The 19853-nt window shown below is 35.7% G+C and overlaps 1 protein-coding gene across 3 annotated transcripts in view; it reads left to right on the top strand.

Annotated features, from left to right (window-relative positions):
* FIG4 (FIG4 phosphoinositide 5-phosphatase) overlaps positions 1 to 19853 on the top strand; it is a 54426-nt gene that overhangs the window by 6071 nt on the left and 28502 nt on the right. For 2 of the 3 annotated variants that reach the window (XR_012579666.1, XM_005485059.4), the window contains exons 2-14: positions 5339 to 5437; positions 5649 to 5772; positions 8791 to 8947; positions 10201 to 10251; positions 11344 to 11492; positions 13416 to 13544; positions 15035 to 15135; positions 15618 to 15780; positions 16333 to 16430; positions 17347 to 17480; positions 17940 to 18056; positions 18448 to 18493; positions 19320 to 19468. Coding sequence is in view for 2 of the 3 variants with exons in the window: in XM_005485059.4 (XP_005485116.1) it covers positions 5339 to 5437; positions 5649 to 5772; positions 8791 to 8947; positions 10201 to 10251; positions 11344 to 11492; positions 13416 to 13544; positions 15035 to 15135; positions 15618 to 15780; positions 16333 to 16430; positions 17347 to 17480; positions 17940 to 18056; positions 18448 to 18493; positions 19320 to 19468 (1517 nt within the window). In the remaining variant the exon portion in view is untranslated. Of the gene's footprint in view, positions 1 to 3798; positions 3868 to 5338; positions 5438 to 5648; positions 5773 to 8790; positions 8948 to 10200; positions 10252 to 11343; positions 11493 to 13415; positions 13545 to 15034; positions 15136 to 15617; positions 15781 to 16332; positions 16431 to 17346; positions 17481 to 17939; positions 18057 to 18447; positions 18494 to 19319; positions 19469 to 19853 lie in introns of those variants that run through there. The other variant, XM_026792219.2, reaches the window with a different exon arrangement.

Below are 19853 nucleotides of genomic sequence, written 5' to 3'. Positions count from 1 at the left end.
GATTAACCTGGTTGTATTGCACATTTTAATCTAAAAATTAGATAACCTTATGTATTTAAATCAAATCCTCTATTGAGATGCAGTGCCACAAGGAAAATCTCTGCTATGGAAGGAAGAAGCTTAGAAGAGAAATTAGTACATAAATTAGTGTGGAGTGAATGAGGAATCATCTGATAGGGATGATTTTTTTCAAGTAATGTTTTTAGGACTGATGTACTTAAGCATTTTCATTAATGTTATTAGCTCAAAACAAGGACCAGATCTGATTAGTCTTTTAAGGTATTGTAAATAATTAGGATAATCAGAGCACAATAAAGCAAAAAATTATGGTGATGATCCTCAGGAGTTGATAAAAGGAATAATTTGAAGTATAATGGTGTACTGTAAAAGTTCATGCACTTTACAATAGATTACACACCAATGAAAGTTTACTGAGAGTTTATCAATTCAGAAGCAGTAGAGGAGAAGGAGGAGGATCTGGGTTTTATCTGAAGGAGTGAGAGGGTTGAGCTGCTGATCAATTACAGCTGTGAAAAAGAGAGATGTGGTTATTTGTGATATGGTTATTAATAAAAAATACTAATGTATCTCTAGAATAAAATCTTGTATGGTATATTGTGCAGATTTACAGTCCATTTTCATCTAAGAAACAAGAATTCACTCAGGTATAGATCCATTGATGGTCCAGTGAGGTGACATACACGCTAGCAATGTCTTGAGAGGAGTAAAGGGACAGCAAGACTTCTTTAGTCTATTGAAGTGAGTGCTGGAAAGGCATCCAGTTACTTATTTTCCTGAAAGCATTCCAGCAGAAGAGATGCTAAAGAGCAAATAGGTATTTGGCTAAGGAAAAATGTACAGATAGATAATTAATAGATTTAATTTGGAATTAGAAGGGAGAATCTGGAGGAATCCTTCAATGGAGTAGCAAGAGAAAAGTCGTGTTTGGGACCGAAAAGCTTTGGTTGCCTTGGCACAAAAGGCATTCATGGAGTTCTGTGGCTTGTACAATGCAGAATGGGTACTCATTCCTACATGACCAGGGAGTGGTGCTTGGCAGCACGTGTTCTTAAAATTTCTCCTGTTGAAGGATCTTCTTTTGAAGAGTTCCAACAGATTAAGGGAAGCAGATGGCTTTGCTTTTTCAGGTACCACTCCTTGTGCCTTATCATGTCTTCCTTTCTTCATGCCATTCTGCCAGTTTCTATGAGAGATGAAAGACCAAGACTTCCAGAATTACTCTAGGTCCTGTAGAAAGAAGGAGCAGAGTGGAGTTTTTACATTGAGGTGTGATTATACTATGATTCTGTTTTAACTGTCAGTAAATTACATACCTTCTCCCCAGGTCAAGTTTGTTTTGCATGTAATGGTAAATGTTAGAGGCCATCTTTCTGTCCTGACCCATCACCTTTTCCATCTTGTCTTCTGTGCTGGTCCTGTTGAGGAGGGAGAGGGAGAGAGCAGCTTTGTAGGGATCTGGAAGACGGCATGGTGAACCTGCTTCTCTCTGGGCTTTGTGTTTTTGGACACATCCATGGTCTCAACAGCTGTCATTTGCAAGCTTTTTGTCTAAAATCATAACTGTTTTCTTAATGCTTTATGAAGATTTGAAAATTGACTGTATTAGTGCACTGCCTATTTTTCAACTTGTAGTGTTGTAGTCAACTTAGCACTTTTTCCCCCTGTGGATTAAGCTCTTTGTATCTTTTTAACTGAGGATTGAAAAAGCTTTTTGCTGTGCTAGCATTTCTTAGTCATAATTAGTCTATACAAAGAAGTAAATCATAGTTATAGACTCAGCTTTCAAAGAAGTAATCTTATAGAAAAAAAAAAAAAAGTAAGCAGAATGTTTGATTTCAGAACTATTACCCTGCCATTAAAACCAACTAATTTCAGTAAGTCTTTTTATTTTAACTCCTTTTAGAAGAAGCTGTTTTGCTTGTTTTGGCTGAACCAAAAGATTGATAAAAGATGGTGTAAAGCCTTTCAATTAGATTGCTTTGGTTAAAACTCAGTCCCAGGTGGAAATGACTAATGCTGTTCTATCTTGTGGTTGCTTAGTGATAATTGTGCAATAAATTAAGCTTCAGTCCAACTCTTGTAGCTGCCTGGTGTGTTGCTATAGTTGGTCAAGTGTGCTTGTTAACAAATTTCAGCAAAGGCCAGGGGCACAGTAAACCTGGAAGCAGCATGGGTCACCTCAGGTGTGGTTGGAGGGATGTGGCCAGAGCAGGGTGAGGGAGCCGGCAGTTTCTGCTGCAGTTCTGTTCTCTGGAAAAAGTACTTTGTTGGTCAAGGTTGCCTGTTTATCTAAATGCACTGGCTGTGCTGTGGAGTGGAATTGTTTGAGACACTTGGGAAATGCTTCAAATTATTCAGTTCAACTTAGTAATAAACAGAATGCAGTAATGAGGATAAATACTCCAGAAAGGTTTCTGTAGCTTTTGCTCTTTTTTTATTGTAACAATTTCTGTCAATCAAAAGAGTTGTAAACACTACAGCACATTTTAGCTTTGATTGATTTTACAATTATATTACAGCCATAGAAATTTATTTATTGTTACATGCTCAGTGTTGTGTTGATTTGGTATTTTTCTTTATGTTTTCCTAGTATTCATGTGATAGGAAATATAATTGCAGCACATGTCACTGATACTGTTTAATTTGAGCTCTGTGTCATCCAGTAAGATAGACTGATTTATTCATTAGATGTATAAATTAGGTAGCAGAAGCAGCTCATGCTGAGGTGTCTTTTTTGTGTATTTTTTGCATAATTCGTTTTCATACGATCTTTGTTTTTCTTTCAGATCTTGAAGGTTGAATATGAGTGGGCATATCAGGCTGTTTTTCAAGTAATTCTGGGGTTGTTAGCCAGTCCTGAAAACTTCCCAAGCAGAGGTCTAATTTTGGGTTCCTAGTTTTGAACACTAACCCATATTCAAAGTTTTTGCAGATGTTTCCTTTATTACTTCCACAAGAATACCCTCTGACATGCAGTGGGTAACATGCCCATTTGCTAAAGATAGATTTCTCATTGCCTGCCTTACTTTAAGTCCATTGATGCTCAGGTTTGATGCTGCTCTCAAGTGACCTTCTTTAATACACTACACAGTCTGGCTCTCCAGCTTAAACCCCTTAAATTAGTCTTTAAATGACTTCAGAGAGCCTGTTAAGTACCATTCATTATGGTGGTTGCTTCCATGATCTGCAGGTACAATTACTCCTCATCTAATCTAAGATTTTCTAAGCAGCAGCAGCAGCAGCACCTAATGCTGGCCCTGTAGCTGTGCACAGCCCTCTGTTGCAGCTGCCAAGGTGATGTGAGTGATGCATTCCTCATAGCACTCCTTTGTTTTATTAGTTAATTAAAATGATAATGGAGAAGGATCCAGCTGAACTTCCTTAGAAATAGCATTTGCAACTCTATATCCATCTCTCACACACTGTCTCTCCCCTCCCCGTGTGTCGTGTGTGTCCCAATTTTAAATGTGCTCTATCGTCCAAACTGCCATTAGGAAAGCATCTTAGAGTTTTGCTCTTCTATTTTTATTCAGTATTACTTGTTGGTAACCATAGGTGTCACTTTGGGAAGAAATTGCACTCATTTAGTGAACTGGACATAGTGGGACATCACTGTGCTGTACTACAGTATTATGGAATACTTAAAATTGTTTACCTTTAATTAACTAACAGTTTTCTACAAATAAAGAAGCTGCACTCCTGAAATGCATACTAACTTCTCATCTGAGTATTACAAATGAATATATTTCCCTCTGCCCATTCACCTTTGCTCCATAAGAAAAAGGTGGTATAATGGCATGGTCACAGCAAGTGTGTGTCGTGGTGGTTTGGTGTTTCTTGCTGATGGTGGGTGATAGCAGCAGAAGAGCTGTACCATTTGGTGCCATGCACTGTCCTTGGCATTTCTCTGCTGGGAAGCAAGAGCTTGGCACTAAGGGATCCCCTGCAGAGACTGGGGAGCCTGGGCTGTGCACTGCAGGACATCAGTGCTGGAAAAAGCCCTGTAGGAAACGCCGTCCTGTGCCAAAGCGCTGCCTTGAAGGCTTCAGTGAGGGAGTATTGTGATGGTACATGAATTTGGGGGACCTTCTTACTGTCCTTCGGGAGTAAACAGCAAAATTTACCACTCAGTTACCACAGTGATGGCAGTGTACAAGGTGGAGCCAGAAGCTGGTGGTGTTTCCTTTTATGGCTTTTAAAGTTAAGTAATTTTTTCCCGTTTAGAGCTTACTGAATATCTATATGCTTTTGTGAATTCAAGGAAACTGAAGAGGTCTTTAAGTTCTTTTTTCAACTTAAATATTTTGAGAGTAAAGATGTTTCTTAATGTCTAATTGGTATAAATTATGAAATGGTGAGATTTATATCAATATGATTATTGATTTCTTTTCCCACATCTTAAGTCCAAGTGATTCTTAAAGGCTGACTGCATAGATGCACATGAATTTGCCATGCTTTCCTACTAGGTTGAGCATTATTAATGAGTTCCACCTTGCTGTGATAGCACCACACTGATTAAATGAATTAGAAAAAATGAGAGCTTCTTTTAGCAAGTCAGTCCTGCAACCTGTGCTTATTGTTAATTCCTCTAAATGTAGAAATTAATTTATAGTTTAAATTCCTTACAAAATAAATGGACATACTATATGTTTATCTGTGTTTATTCTTTCATATTTTAAATGTGAATTGAAGCTAATTTTTTTTAAACAGTAGAATTATCAACCAGGAAAATCTATTTTTGTGGAATAACATTGTGGAGAAGAATATAATAGCAAATATAAATATAGAAGAAAACTTGCATTACTGAAGTACTTACAATTTGGCAGTGTTTAGTATGGATCAGGAAAGACTAGTTGATAGAAATAGCAAAGGAGTACAATATTGCAACAGAAGTTTTAGATCATGAAAATTGAAAAACTCATGTATAAGCTTCTGCTAAATTTTACAGAGCAAGTGAAAACACAGTAGTGGCTGGGGGAGGATGGGGTTGGACAGTACCTGGTGTAAGTTACAGTTTATCTTCTCTAAACAGGATTTAACCTTTGATTTTAATTTTTTTTTCCTGTTTGTAAAAAGGAGAGAAAGAGGTCTTTTAAGTTGTAGAGGTTGCTTGTATACAAATATACCTCCTAAGATACTGTTGTCTAAAACAGTTTATTAATAGTCTATATGGAATATTGCATATTTGATGTTAGTAGTAGTGGATTTAGTCTAGGCAGAATGTAAATGGCAGTGCTGATGTCTTAAGTTACACTGGGTTTTGTTGCTTTATCTTGTATGATATTCTGATTTGTCTTCTTGGTTTTCTTTTGTGTAGAGGTATTTTCTGGTTGGAAGTAATCCTGCAGAAACCAAATACCGCGTTTTGAAAATAGATCGCACTGAACCAAAGGATTTGGTTGTGATTGATGATAAGGTAAGTGCTTCTGTATTTTGTTGCTTGGCTTTTGTCCCATTGTTTCAAATAATACTGGTTGCTTGTTGGAAGCCCTGAAATAGGAAACAAAGAACGTAGAGCAGGCCTTTGGTTTATTGTATATTTCACTGATTAAGCAAAATTTTTGTTCTCTGACATGAAATAACATTTAGCTACCAAACAGTAACTTCTGTGACTTTTTCTTTGAAAGCATGTTTATACACAGCAAGAGGTGAGGGAACTTCTGGGTCGTTTAGACCTGGGCAACAGAACCAAGATGGGGCAGAAGGGCTCTTCTGGGTTATCTCGAGCTGTGTCTGCTTTTGGTATAGTAGGTAAGTGTTTTGATTGATTTTATAAAAGCTTTTGTTTTCCTGGGAGGTGAGGCTTATTGCGTCATGTTGTTGTATATCTTTCTGTCTCCCCTGATTTTATTTATTTATGAAACTAAAGAGGATTTAGAAATCTGTTGTGCTCAAAGATGAGTACGTTTCTGTGTATTTTTTGAAAACAGGTGGTCAGTACAGGACTGAAAGTTGTGCTGTAATTAGTCTTTTCTTTGTCACTAAGGGACAGATCTAGGAAATAGCCAAACTCTAGAAACTTGGTTGAAGGTCTTACCAAACTCAGCTGATCTTAGAATACAAGTCATGTGGAACCTGGCTTCTGAATTCCAGAGCTCACAGAATGCTTTTTAAAAAGAAAATGAAAGTCAACATTCTTTATTAGGCTGTATTACTTTATCACACACTATTCAGAAAGATAACATTTCAGTTTGGTTAACTTTTTGCAGTGACGTATTTCAAGATTTCTTTTTCATGTTTGAACAAGTATAACTGACTGGTATGTCAGCTGAATTTTAAAATGCTGCTCAGCTGTCCATAATCCTCAAGCATTGCTTCAAGGATTTAATAACTTCTAACTTCATCTGAAAGTCACTACTTTCCTGCCTAATGTCTGATACTGTGGTCAGTACATTGATGGCTGATGTCTCTAAAATAAATGTTAATATGTGCTGTGACAGCCCTCAAGAATACTTTGTGGTTTATTAGAGTCAATATATACCTGGACATCTAAAGCCAAAGCTGCAGAGAAAGTGGAGAATGCAATTACTTTAAAGGATGCTTCCAAATTTTGCAATCAAAACATAATAAAATACTATTCTAATCCAAAATGGATTAGATAATAAATAATAAAATACTATTCTAATCCAAAGTGGCAAATTAAGCAAACTTTATTCTTTATTCCTTTTGCCTTTGAAGCATTTTGGAACTCATCAGTGCATCCAGCTTTTCAGAAATTCCTCAGATGATGTTTATGTTTCTTACTGATTTAAGAGTATTCATAATATGGATAAACCTAAAGGAGCTTGTAGCAGCATTGCAGCACTGGGTTTTTTGCACAAGCTGTCAGTGCTTACTGTCTAAATATTTGATAAATACTTGGTTGAAAAGTGGTTGCAGTCAGTTAAAATTTTGCATCCCAATTGTATGCCTGTTTATATGTAGTGCTCATAACAGGAGAGTGTCTGTTCTGTAGCTGCACAAAGGTATTGGCTAACAGATATGGTATATGTATTTCTAGATGACTCTTTAGAAGTAACAGACTCTCTTATCAGAATTATACACTTCCAAATTACATGATTCAGACCATATCCATACAAACATGTAATTTGAAGGAATGCAACTGGTTGTTTATTTCTGCCTCCTGGCTCAGATCAGAAGAGCAGGGCTATTTTTCCTAAAATTGTAAAGACCAGCTTTGTTCTGTCCTCTAGTTATTTCATTAACCAGATGCAGTACATTCAGTGCACTCAGAATGGGGGTGCTGAAAGACTGAGTTCTGGTTTACTGTGTAGTGTTTAAAAGTGGAAATTGCTTTTTAAGGGAGGGAACCAGGCCAGGGAGAAAGGCTCAGTTCCTTGTCAGACTTTTCTATAATGTCTAGTGAAATTCAAAGGACAGAGACTGTTCACATAAGTGATTTTAGTACCTGGAGGATACAGGAAGAACTGTGACTACTATTTAACAACTGCAATTCAATAGTCTGCTTCAAATGGAAGGTTTGTTTCTTATTGTCAGCAGGGCCTCCTGTCTTTGTGCAGGTGAGAGCATTTTTCCAAGGGGGGCTAATAAGGAGGAAGAAAAGATTGCAGTTCATTCGATCACGTTGCAGGCTCCAGCAGTGACGGGGAGGAAAATGTATGCTCTCCTCATCCTTCTTCTTTACTTTGTACTGCAAAGCTAAAAGAACTGAGTGTAAATACAAGTAAAACTATGAATGTGAGGGTCCATTTGTATCATATCATCATCTTCATCATCATCATCATCACCTCCCTCCCCAGTTTAATCTATTGGTTTATAGTACCAGTAAATAGTAGTGAGTGAGTTTCAAGCTCTCAGCAATTTATCAGAGCAGCTACATCCAATAATGTAATTTACTACTTATTAAAGCATATTACTGCTATAGTACACTGTATTTTTACCACATTTGAGTTCAGAGGTTTTTATGTATTTCTATTTTTATTTGAATTTCTACATTTGTGTTATATTTAAAGGCTTGTTACGTTTTTTCCCAATCATATATAATAGAAGCATGCAAAGGAGGCACTCCATGAAGAAGCATGGCTATGCTCTGCAGGGAATGAGGGTGGAGGCTTCAGAAGCCATCTTTTTATAGGCAATAAAACCAGACACTACCTGTTCTACCTTCTTAGCCTTCTGTGTTTCACCAGGGTCAAGTGTTGATGTCTGAGAGAGGAAACATGAAAAAAAGGACTACCCCTGACACTCTGAATGGCTCTGATTTGGGGGAAATGCTGCTCTAGTCAAGGAATTCAGTTCCAGGAATTTAGTTAAGGAGAGAGAGCACAAAGATGTTTTACCCACAACTCCTTTCGCTGTTCTATGTCCCTCCCCAGCAGAGAGTACATGAACCTGAAAAGAAAATTGGAGTCTGGGATTCTTCCTTACCCTAGAACATTAACCTTTAGTGTCTGAAGTAAATAGAGTGTGTCTCACTCTGAACAATGAGAGTCCTGTCAAAAGCAAATACAACTATGTTAAGTAGATAGAAACATAGTCGAAAATTTCAGTGTCCTAACTCTGCTACCAAGTATTAAAAATACCCACGGTGGGAAGGGAAATAAGAAAAAACTATGTATTTTATTGATTAATGGGAGTGAATTTTAAGAGTATATATATATATATATATGTATATATGTGCATATAACATTCAGGAACAAATAAAAATTCTTTGAAATCTTGGGACAATCCTGATACTGTTTTGCTAAATATATTTTATCAAATAAACACAAATACGCCACTAAAAGCATTGTAATACTGTTTTAACAGGTTTTGTCCGGTTTTTAGAAGGCTATTACATTGTGTTAATAACAAAAAGAAGAAAAATGGCAGATATTGGAGGTCATGCAATATATAAAATAGAAGATACAAATATGATCTACATTCCAAATGACTCTGTAAGAATCAGTCATCCTGATGAGGCCAGGTAAATAATGCTGGTAATTAGTGTGTACTTTTTGAATATTTTCTAAACAATGTTGAATTGCAACTGGGAATTTTCATGGGTTTTTTGTATTAGTATGTCATTCAAGCCATTTTATCTTGTTGTTTGGAAAATAGACTACAAATTCCATGGCGTCTAGCCTGGAGAGTAAATACAGCTGTCATAATCTAGAGTTTATTATCCACATCTCCATGTCACAGCTAAGTTTAGCAAATCTGCAATCCCAGAAGTGTCAAATGTAAGCATTGTTCCTGCGAGGGCAATGTAATGCTAATATTGGTTTGTACGATGTGGGGCACTGTTCTTTATTTAGTAGCTTTTGCATGTTGTTAATCTCACCTGAAGAGATCTTTTGTGCCCTTCAAGAGGTGCTGAATAGATTATTAAATGATTCTGTGCTGTCAGCATCTTGTGAATGTTGCAGTTGTAAAGGGTGGTGAAAAGATTCACTGGTAAGTTGAACAGCTGCTTTCTTTTCAGGGACTTTTTTATGAAGAGAGAAGTTTAAGCCTTTGTTTTTATCAGGGTAGGGTGACTTTGCTTCTATGAAATAGCAGGCAGCTGGTATCAGTAAACTGTAATCAGTCTGTACAAAGTGTGAATAGTCAAAAAGTGATGATTTATGATAAATTGATGTCAGGTAAAGAACCAAGCCAGTTTTAAACATTAAAAAAGCTTCCACTTTGAGGTGGGATTGATCCCAGGCCTCAGTCTCTCCTCTTAGGGTGCAGCAGACCATGTTCTAACCTACATATTTATGGTGTCTGACATTGTATTATTCATAGACAATGTCATAGTTTCTTCTGGGAATTTTCAAGGCTATGACAGATTTTACTAGATATTTCTTTTCTTGTTCATTTATTTGAGAGTAATGGAAAAATTTTATTTCTTTTGTAGTATTTTTGAGAGTTTTCTTTTTTAAGTCCTGAAAAATGTAATGTGCATAAGTGGAAAATAGAACCGCAACTTTACAGCTGTGTAAAGAAACAGAGTATGTGTATGAGTAGATATTAGTTTTGTTTTCTTTAAAAAAAGGGTATTTTATTTATTTAATCCATATTCTGACATTCTAGTTTAACTACCTGTCAAAACAATTACAGTAAGATAAGATGGGAACACAGGGGAAAAAAATCAATATTTACGTGTAATTTCTTTTCTGTGATCCTCTGAATGACATCTTATAGTCTGTCTTGTTAAAATAATAATTTTTCCTCCAACTTGAATTATTTTGCTAGGTATCTGAGAATCTTTCAAAATGTGGACCTTTCTAGCAACTTCTATTTTAGGTAGGTATAAGTTATTATTCCTTTAAAAAAACGTGCACTTACACTTGCTAGAAGATTATAGGTGACACCCAAGACTTTTAGGTTGATGTTCTGGAGAAATAAGACACATGATCATGCTGCTTGTACATTTGCATCTGTGTATTTTGAACCTGCTTTCTCCTTTAATCAATTGGCTAGGAATTTAGTCTCCATTAGCTGAAGAAATATAGAACTATTAATGGCATGGAAAAAAGTAGACACTGAAACTACTGTTTCCACTGACTGTTCAGCCTTGCCAGATTATGCAGAAGTTCTTTCTTTGGAAAAGTATTAGGTTTCAGGGAAGGTTGCTTGTCTTGTTATTTATTCTTTATTGAACCCATTTTCCATAAATAAAGCTTTGCCTTGGCTCAGGAGCAAAGGCAGAGAAATAGATCCTCATTTAAGATACACCCTACGTGGGGTATGTCTTTCATAGGGCTTTTTAGGCACTGCAGTTCTCTTGTTTATTGTTTCATGAATGCCATACCTAAGACAAGTTTCTGTGTCCCAGCTACTATTAAGTGAGATTTTTGGGACAGCACAAAAATGGGAGAAATGTGGTGGTAAACCTGGCAGTAGTGGAAGAAGACTTGAAGACTTAAAAAAAAAAAAAAACCAAAAAAACCCCGAAAGCATTCCTCTTGCAGTCACCAAAAGGTGTGTCAGTCAAAGATGCTTCCTCTTGGAAAATGAAGGCTTTCACAGCTGGATCTGTGAAGATAAAACCTACCCAAGTTTTATGTGTGTTTCATGCTTTGGCATGTGAAAGATTTTTTTCAGTGTAAAACGTAAGTTTTTCTTCCATGCAAATATATGTTTATTTTTCAGTTAAAAGACGAATATAAACACTTTTTCAGTTTTTGTAAACTGTAAACAGTTTCTGTGTTTGTAAAGCTTCTTTTGGAAATCATTTGTATCATTTGCCATTATAGAATCAGGATCTGTGTTTCTTGTTCAGAAGTCTTTTCTGTAAAATAGTACTGTGTAAAATACAAGTATGGGTGGAAAGTAAGGGCTTTCAGAAAATTCTTCTGCATCTACAATTATTAATAAATGTTAACTGTCTATCAGTTACAGCTATGATCTGTCTCACTCACTTCAGTATAATCTCACTGTCCTGAGAATGCCACTTGAGATATTAAAAACTGAAACAACCCAGACCCGACAAGAGGGTTTTGATATATTTGAAGATGAAGGACTTTCAACACAGGGCGGAAGTGGTAAGAAAACTCATCTAATTAAACTGATGTTGTTGGACATGAGTGCATTTAAACTATGTTCCACTAAGGTTTACTTTTGAGAAACATTCATGTCTTCTGTTGTTGGTCAGTAGTGTCCTAACAATTATGAGTTAATAAAAGATTTTGTGAAGTGCCAAATCCATTTCAATGTGAACACTGATTTCTAGAGGTCTGTAGTCATTGTTTTAAGTTACATTGCAATTGGGGAAGATGACTGAGCATGCTGACATTTTCCAGCAATTGATTACTCAACTGACTTCTGAGTCTCCCAACAGGAATGAGTTACAAAGAGAGTGGGAAGCAATAACCGATTAAGTACCATTTTTTGGTTTTATGTTGGAGAATACTGACAACAGAGGAACTGTCTGAAGTTAGCATCCTCTTACTGTAGTAACCCCTGTCAAGAAATGTAAGAAAAATCACTCATTTTGGTTGGAAAGTTCAGCCTTCAGATTGGATCTAATGTATTCATAAGAGTATAAAGATGAACAGCCAGAGAGAAAAACTATTTTCTCTCCCTTTTTCTCTTCATGAACACACACACAGGGTAATTTTCTCCTAAAATTCCTAATATTGGATTTTACTCTGTTGAATGAAACCCTCATGCCCCCAGGAAAAAGATATTAGTAACATGGTCGTATATATCAAGATACTAGCAACTGGTTATCAAATACTACAATATCAGAAAGGACCATAAGGAATGAAGAGACCAATAGTTCCTCTTCTGCAAAGGCTCTAATCTGGAGGATCCCTCAGGACTCCTTACAAGGGCACTATCTCTTCTATGTCATTGTCATTGTAAAAACAATCAGAAATGAAGATGCCCTAACCTTGATCCCATCAGCACTGTGTGCTGCTCACCTATATAATCATAGAATATGTGTAACAAATAGCCACCTGTCATTTAGAAATAAATTCTCACCAAATAATGCCACTACTAGTAAGAAAGAGGAAAAATTGCTGGCTAAGTGCTTGTGACCAGCTTCTGCTGACTGTCTAAACTCCATCATGAAAATATTTTGTTTACAGCAGTTTCCCCTGGGCTTACAGTAAGTTTGGTCTAGGTGGCAATAGTTTGTTCAACAGCTGCATTTTTACCTGCAGTCTGCGAGAAGAACTCCTTTTTCCTCCAGCAGAACATTTGACTGCTGTAGTTTTCTGCTACAGTTGGCATTCAGACTGCTACAATATAATTCGTCCTGACAGCAACTTCATTTGAAAAAAGTGTGAAAAAAATTGAGGCAATAGAATTCTTGTCCTCTTTCTTCTAAGTTTCAGATTAATTCAATTCCCTCTACCACCTTTCAATGTGACAACCACAGTTGTCACATCTTGGTCCTGATATTTGAAAGAGAAGACTCTGATTCCAGATATATCAGAAACAGAATTTTAATTTGTAAGTCTACAATAGCCGTGTTTCTTTGTGTTAGTGCAAATTAGGAAGATTGTGTTGAATTGTGTGAAAAAGGATTGATGTTCATGATCTTCCAGAACCTTGTAGGTGATTAGAGATGACCTAGAATTGAGAAGCTTATAAAGTCCTTCTGTATGGAGGAATTCAACTGGAATTCACAACTTTATTTCCCTTGTTATCAAATCCCTTGATGCTGCTCTGTAGACATCTCTTTTTAATACTGAAGTATATCAGTAACTTCTGCATGAAGGCACTCAATCACAGCAGTGACTGGCAACTCCAGAAAAACTGCAAATCCTCATAAAAACTGTATAAAACTTCATGTGCCCTGGAATTATCTGTGTTTGGCAAACCTCAAGGATGCAAGTACATGCTACACTGAGTTGCAGTCAAGGGAAAATCAAAACAAAGATCCAATGTCCTGGATTTTAAAGCAGGTGTGTTTGTTTCTTAATTGCTAATGCATTTTCACTGCAACAACCTCCTAGGTGTATTTGGGATTTGCAGTAAGCCTTACGAGAAGTACGTGTGGAACGCCAAGCTTCTGGAAGCAGTCAGAAGTGCTGTTCATCGTGACTGGCTGCTGTATATTATTCATGGATTCTGTGGGCAATCAAGTATCCTTCTACTGTCGTAATCAATTTTGGTTTATCAATTTTGAAAAACCCAGTTTGAACATTGAATTATTTCTTTGTCATATGATTACCGTTAAATTTAATACTTATTGTTTAGCTTTTATTTTCATGACTTTCTAAGTAACAATTATAGTTATTGTAAGAGATCCTATCACAGGTAGACTGCATTTTCAGTGAGTCTCTGTTAATAAGTGTGGGGCTTAGTAGTAAAGAAATTGAGAGGGTTTTTTGGCTCAGCTGTATTTTTTTACAGATGTTTCAGGAAAGGAAGAAAAGCTAAGCAGAGCTGAATTGCTGACTGATCTGGTTTCAGCTGTTTAAACCATGACATTGCCATAGAAATGCTCTCCTACTAATCTTCTCTAAAACATTTTTTAGTTACTGAGATTTGCAGAAATTCTTGTATTTACTGTCTTTCTGTTGAACACGATGATGGAACTTCAGCCCTGCTGTGTGAAGAGCGCTAGGACGTGTGAAAGTCTCTCTTCTTGACTATATACTATTTTAAATGGTTAAAAGGGTCTATGTACATTGTAGCAGAAGAAGCAAAAGTCCAAATGCATATCAGAGTCCAAAGAAATGTCAGGTTATGTGTTAAGAATTTAGTATATTACAAAGACACTATTTTTTATTCACCAACACTATCATGTTAGCTTAAAATTTCTGGGGAAGCAAAAACAATTATGACGTTAACATTAGTGGTGTCTGCAAAATTTGATTTTGCTTTTTTATGTTTGTAGGACTGTTGGTCATTGGCTTACTCCTCAGAAAAAAAGCTAGATCTGCTCTTATATACCACTATTTCATTTGTGGTCTTACTTAATCAAAGCTGGATCTGACCACCAACATTATGCCTGCAGCTGCAGGAGTGAGCAAATATCTTCTTAACTCTTTCTTGTGCCTCTCTAACACTGAGGAAGCAGTGGTAGTCACACTAGGCTCTGATTCTGTTTGGTTTTAGTAAAATGGAAAAAGACTGTAAAAAAGCCATCACTGCATCAATAGCGTGTTTGCCTCTGGGTTTCAGTTATTTTACTTAAGTGGTTGCAAATTTGTATATTTTTCCAAACAAATAATTAGAGGGTAACCAATATACTTCATCTGGAAATGAAGCTCCCAAGTTTTAATCCCAGTATTCACAAAAGCAGCATTTGCAGTGCCAGGTGTCTCTTGTATCCATTTCACCTCCATTGTCATTTCATGAAATAGAAATGCTGCTTCTCTTCTGTAGGCTCTGAAAAGTGGGTGATGTATTGCAATGTATTTGCTTTTCAAAGTTCTTAAAACAGATTGTTGGAAAGGGCAATGTTGTCTTCCAGTTGCAAAATAAGTCTGGAAGTGATACAACTGTTAAGGTGATTTTAGTAAATCACATCTATCAGTTTCATACACTTTTGTTAGAGCTTATTTTTGCGTGAACAAAGTGAACAAAACATTGCATGTGACGTGTAAACCTTAACTTCTCTTTCAAGAACTGTTAATATATGGCCGCCCTATATATGTCACTCTGATAGCCAGAAGATCAAGCAAATTTGCTGGAACACGTTTTCTGAAACGAGGAGCAAACTGTGAGGTAAATCAAATATGATTTTAGGGGTTGTTTCCTCCTGCCCCTCCCCAGTATGAAAGCTTGAACTTGACTGACTGAAGAGCTGAAATAGTTTGGAGGGTTGTTAAAGGTTTGGTTATAAATTATGCTATTAGATTATATTATCACAGGTATAATTGCATTTTTCTTTGGCATAATAAAATTGTTCCTAAAATAATAAATATAATAGTTCTAAATTGTTTTGATTTTTTACCACTTGTTTTTTTTGGCACTTGTTTTCTTTTTTTACACGTAGAGATAACATTATTTCCAAACTGAGGGAAGAAATAAAAAATTTGTAATATTCATTAGGGACAAATGGGAATTTAACCTTCAGTGTTGTTCTCACTACTGTGGTTCAGTGTCTCACAGTTTAACTGTGCTCTGTTTGTAATGATCAATTCTCTGTACTGCATGCAGCTTTGAATGTCATGTCTACATCATTTGTGTATTTCTGTTTGGTTTAGGGAGATGTTGCTAATGAAGTGGAAACTGAACAAATAATTTATGATGCTTCAGTCATGTCATTTTCTGCGGGGAGTTATTCTTCCTATGTTCAGGTTCGAGGGTCTGTCCCTCTGTACTGGTCTCAAGATATTTCAACTATGATGCCTAAGCCACCTATAACACGTGTGTACAAATTATCTTTGTGATAGATTGTGGTTAGTGCTGTGTCCTAAAGAAACATCTGAGAGAATAAGTGAAAACTGAATTTGCAAAAATGAGCAAATTGTCTGTTCACTTGTGCTTTGTGAAGCCATAATTCAAAGTAAAAAATTATGGGAAAAATCTCCATCTTAGACTTCACATTCAGAAATTAAATAGGAAATGTTTCTGTTTGAAGATGTGAGCTTTCTTTGTATTACTTTGTGTGTGAAGTTAGTTACATTTATCTTAGTATTGTGGATAAAATATTAAACCTGTTGAAAATGGTGGAAAATGTCTGGGCTGAGATTAATGGGGCCAGAATAATTGTTCTGTATAAGTATTTAATGAAAATTTAAGAAGCTGCCTGCAATTCAACAAAGGGAATATTTTTTTAGCAGCTTTTACATGAAAAGAGGGGAAAGTATTTAAATGTGTCATTACTACCAGAGAATTAATGCATCTTTTGTGTAGAGTACTATTAAGGGGAAATTCTACAGCTCACTTATTATCATCTTCAATTTTTGCTTGTTTCAGTGGACCAAGCAGATCCTTATGCACACGTTGCTGCTCTTCACTTTGACCAAATGCTTCAGAGATTTGGCTCTCCCATTATTATATTGAATCTTGTGAAGGTACAATATTTTGAATATGTTCTATGTGTTTGATTTTTAATATTAAGCTTCTTTCTGTAGAGTCACTGAGTAATTTTGGTTATGTTCTAAAACTAATATTAGCTTACAAGTGAAATATTTTTTTCATAAATCTCATCCTACAGGATATAGTACATAACTTTGCTTCCACTACAGCCCTTCAAAAACAAAATTTCCCATGTTTAGAGATTTCTTACAGCAATCTTTCACTGTTCTTTTCAGGTTTTTGCTATTACCCGTTAGATCTAAGTCCAAATAAATTTATCATTAAATTAATTTGGATTTAAATTAGCACTGATAACTACTGAAATAGTATGGTTCCATTCAAAGCAAGATTGGAACTAGGTGATCTTAAGATCTGTTCTAACCCAGACCATTCTGTGGTTTTATGAAAACAAATGTTATATTCAGGCAATGGCAACACAATTCTGATTTTCAAAAATAATTGCAAGACTGGGAGATGGGAGCTGTTGTTTGCCATCTCCTGCCAGTAATGGAGAAGAATTTCCCTTTGTCCTCCTGTATTCCACAACAGAATGGAATGCTTCCCTTTTGGCCTGTGTTTTTTCTTCTTTTGTTGTTCTCCAGTTCATCCACACAGCTACTTTTATTTCTGTGTTTTCTTCTTTACGCTTACAGCATACCATTTTTCAGCATATGATTATGCACAGTTGAAACAGGTGACTTTTATTACTAATAACAAATGATTGTTAAAAACCTAGAATGTTCAGATTTTTTTATCTTTTCTGTTCTTATTTTAATTGTACTATTTATGGAGAACTGCCTGCTGTTGCTACAGCTTCCCCTTTTGATTTCCATTATATATGCATATGTGTATGGGTTATATGCAGTTGTTAATGAAAATTTTGATGTTAAATTCCTTTTCTTTTTGCTAAAGGAACGTGAAAAAAGAAAGCATGAAAGGATTCTCAGTGAAGAACTTGTTGCTGCTGTGACATATCTCAACCAGTTCTTACCCCCAGAGCATGCAATTATATATATACCCTGGGATATGGCCAAATACACTAAAAGGTAGAAGTAGTATTTTCTATACTAGTGCTTGTAACTGAAATGCACATGTGGAAGCAAATGTTACTGAACAAAACAGCAGCTTCCAAACAAAACAAGGAAATGTGATTTAGGATGATCATACATCCTTTTCTGCCTTTTCATTCATATTTTTGAATCACAGAAAGTTTGGTAGAAAAAATCTGTATGATGTAAAAATAAAGGAGTTTTAGGTTTTTTATGTCTTCTGCTTCTAGTTTATATAATGTTTTTTATCAAAAAGAAGCAAAATTGCTTAGACATAGTCAGTCTTTCTGTCCTGTAGAATCTAAGAGAACTATAAGCATAATTACAGTTGAATGAATCAAGCTGTGATATGGGCCTGTTTTTAAATAATTTTTGTTAAGGAAAAATTTTTTATGTAGTGAGACTTTTTTTAGTGTTAATATATTTTGACTATCTCTTTTTTTCTACTCTCCTCAGCAAACTTTGCAATGTCCTTGACCGACTGAATGTGATTGCAGAAAGTGTAGTGAAGAAGACTGGATTTTTTGTAAATCGACCAGATTCCTTCTGCAATATCTTGCGTCCAGATGAAAAGTACCTATAATTTATTTGATGCATAATGAATAGCACCTATTCCTTTGAAAGCTGTTTGGAATTTCTATGTTTATTAAATTATTTGTTATTTTAAGACTGACTAATTTAGAAGTTACCAAGTGACTTCTTTTGAGGCATACTAATAAGATAATTGTCATCTAAATGTTACTGAGTCTGTTGTTAACCAGTGGATTTTATGGTTTTATAAATACAAAATATAAAACTTTTTTTTTTTAATAGAAACTGTGTTTGCTTAGACTGCTGCAGATGAAGTCTCTGAAGTTGCTGAAAATTTAGAAGTAACGATTTGTCACTGAGCAGATCAATACCTGATAGGATCTGTTATTTTATGAAATCATTTGAAAGTAATTTTGTTTTGTTTATTTTTCAGGTGGAATGAACTGGGAGGTTGTGTTGTTCCCACTGGTCGCTTGCAGGTACTAAAATATACTTCTTTAGTTCATAGTGATGTAGGTCAGCACTTCCAAAGAACAGTGAATCATTTCACTTAAATGCCTGACTGGTGACTCACAGACTGCTCCTAAATTGATATTTATAGTACATATTATTATGACTGTCATTCCTAGAAATCTAATTGGGAATTAGGGCCTTAAGTTCTTGCAAAACCTTGTGGTGTTGGAATTGTATCTTTGCTGGACTTAGTCTGAAAAATGCTTGTATTTTAAACTGGTTTCCATTACTGTTCAGTCTGTAGTGTTATCAGTGCTGTAAAAGTTAAACCAGCAGCATTTTAGCACTGTGTCATAAAATGTTCTACAGAAGCAGTGAGGAATAAGTACATACTTAACCCTGGTAACATATTCGTAGACATGAACATGGGTTACTGACATTTGCACCAGTGCTGAATATTCAGTACATTGTTACAGTTTCCAGCACTAAAAGAAAATAAAACTAGAAACATGTTGTCCTTTAAGGTCAGAAAAGTACTGACTAAACTACAAACCACACAGTATCAAATTTATACCTGAATGTTAGGGTTACATACTCTGAACACAGGGCATGTTCTTAAGATTTGACTTGCCACTCATAATTTTGTGTTTCTTGTAAGTTAGAGAGCATGTGACCATTCCTGTACTAGCTGATAACTGGGATATATTTGTGGAGGGCAGATAAACGGCAGAGCAGATACAATTTGACATAATTTGAGATTTGATAAGACTTAGCTAGTAGCAAAAAAGTAATAATCATGACTGTAGTAATTTGTTGATTAAGATAAATCTTTTATTTGGATTGCTTCACCAGACTGGAGTCCTGCGAACCAACTGTGTGGACTGTTTAGATCGCACTAACACAGCCCAGTTTATGGTGGGGAAATGTGCTTTGGCCTACCAGTTGTATTCATTGGGATTGATTGATAAACCAAATTTACAATTTGATACAGATGCTGTAAGGTAAGATAGATAAAAGAGTGTGTCATGGTTTTAATTGTTAATTTTGAGTCAAGAGATTATGGAGAATTATGTCCATGTAGAAGAAGCATACAGTTATTTCTGCTGGAATGATTTCATGTTTATTTGTCCAGGTTTAAAACATCTTTGATACTTGAAATCATGAGAAAATCCTGCCATGCTGAAAGTTCGATCTTCTGGAAAAGAATATTAATCAGTCTTATGATATAACTGCTTGACTTCATTCTTTTTATATGCCTAAACTTAAAGAGATGTGTTTTCCCTTGAAATAATTTAAGAAAACCTCTGCCCCAGTCTTTTACACTTGTTTCAATTGCTTGAGGCAAAATGTTGACTGAGAGTGAGAACTGAAGTAAATACGTACTTT

This window comes from Zonotrichia albicollis, chromosome 3 (genome assembly GCF_047830755.1).
Source record: "Zonotrichia albicollis isolate bZonAlb1 chromosome 3, bZonAlb1.hap1, whole genome shotgun sequence".
Classification (NCBI taxonomy): domain Eukaryota; kingdom Metazoa; phylum Chordata; class Aves; order Passeriformes; family Passerellidae; genus Zonotrichia; species Zonotrichia albicollis.
The sequence above is the reverse complement of the archived record's forward strand: the minus strand, read 5'-3'. Positions and strand labels throughout refer to the sequence as shown.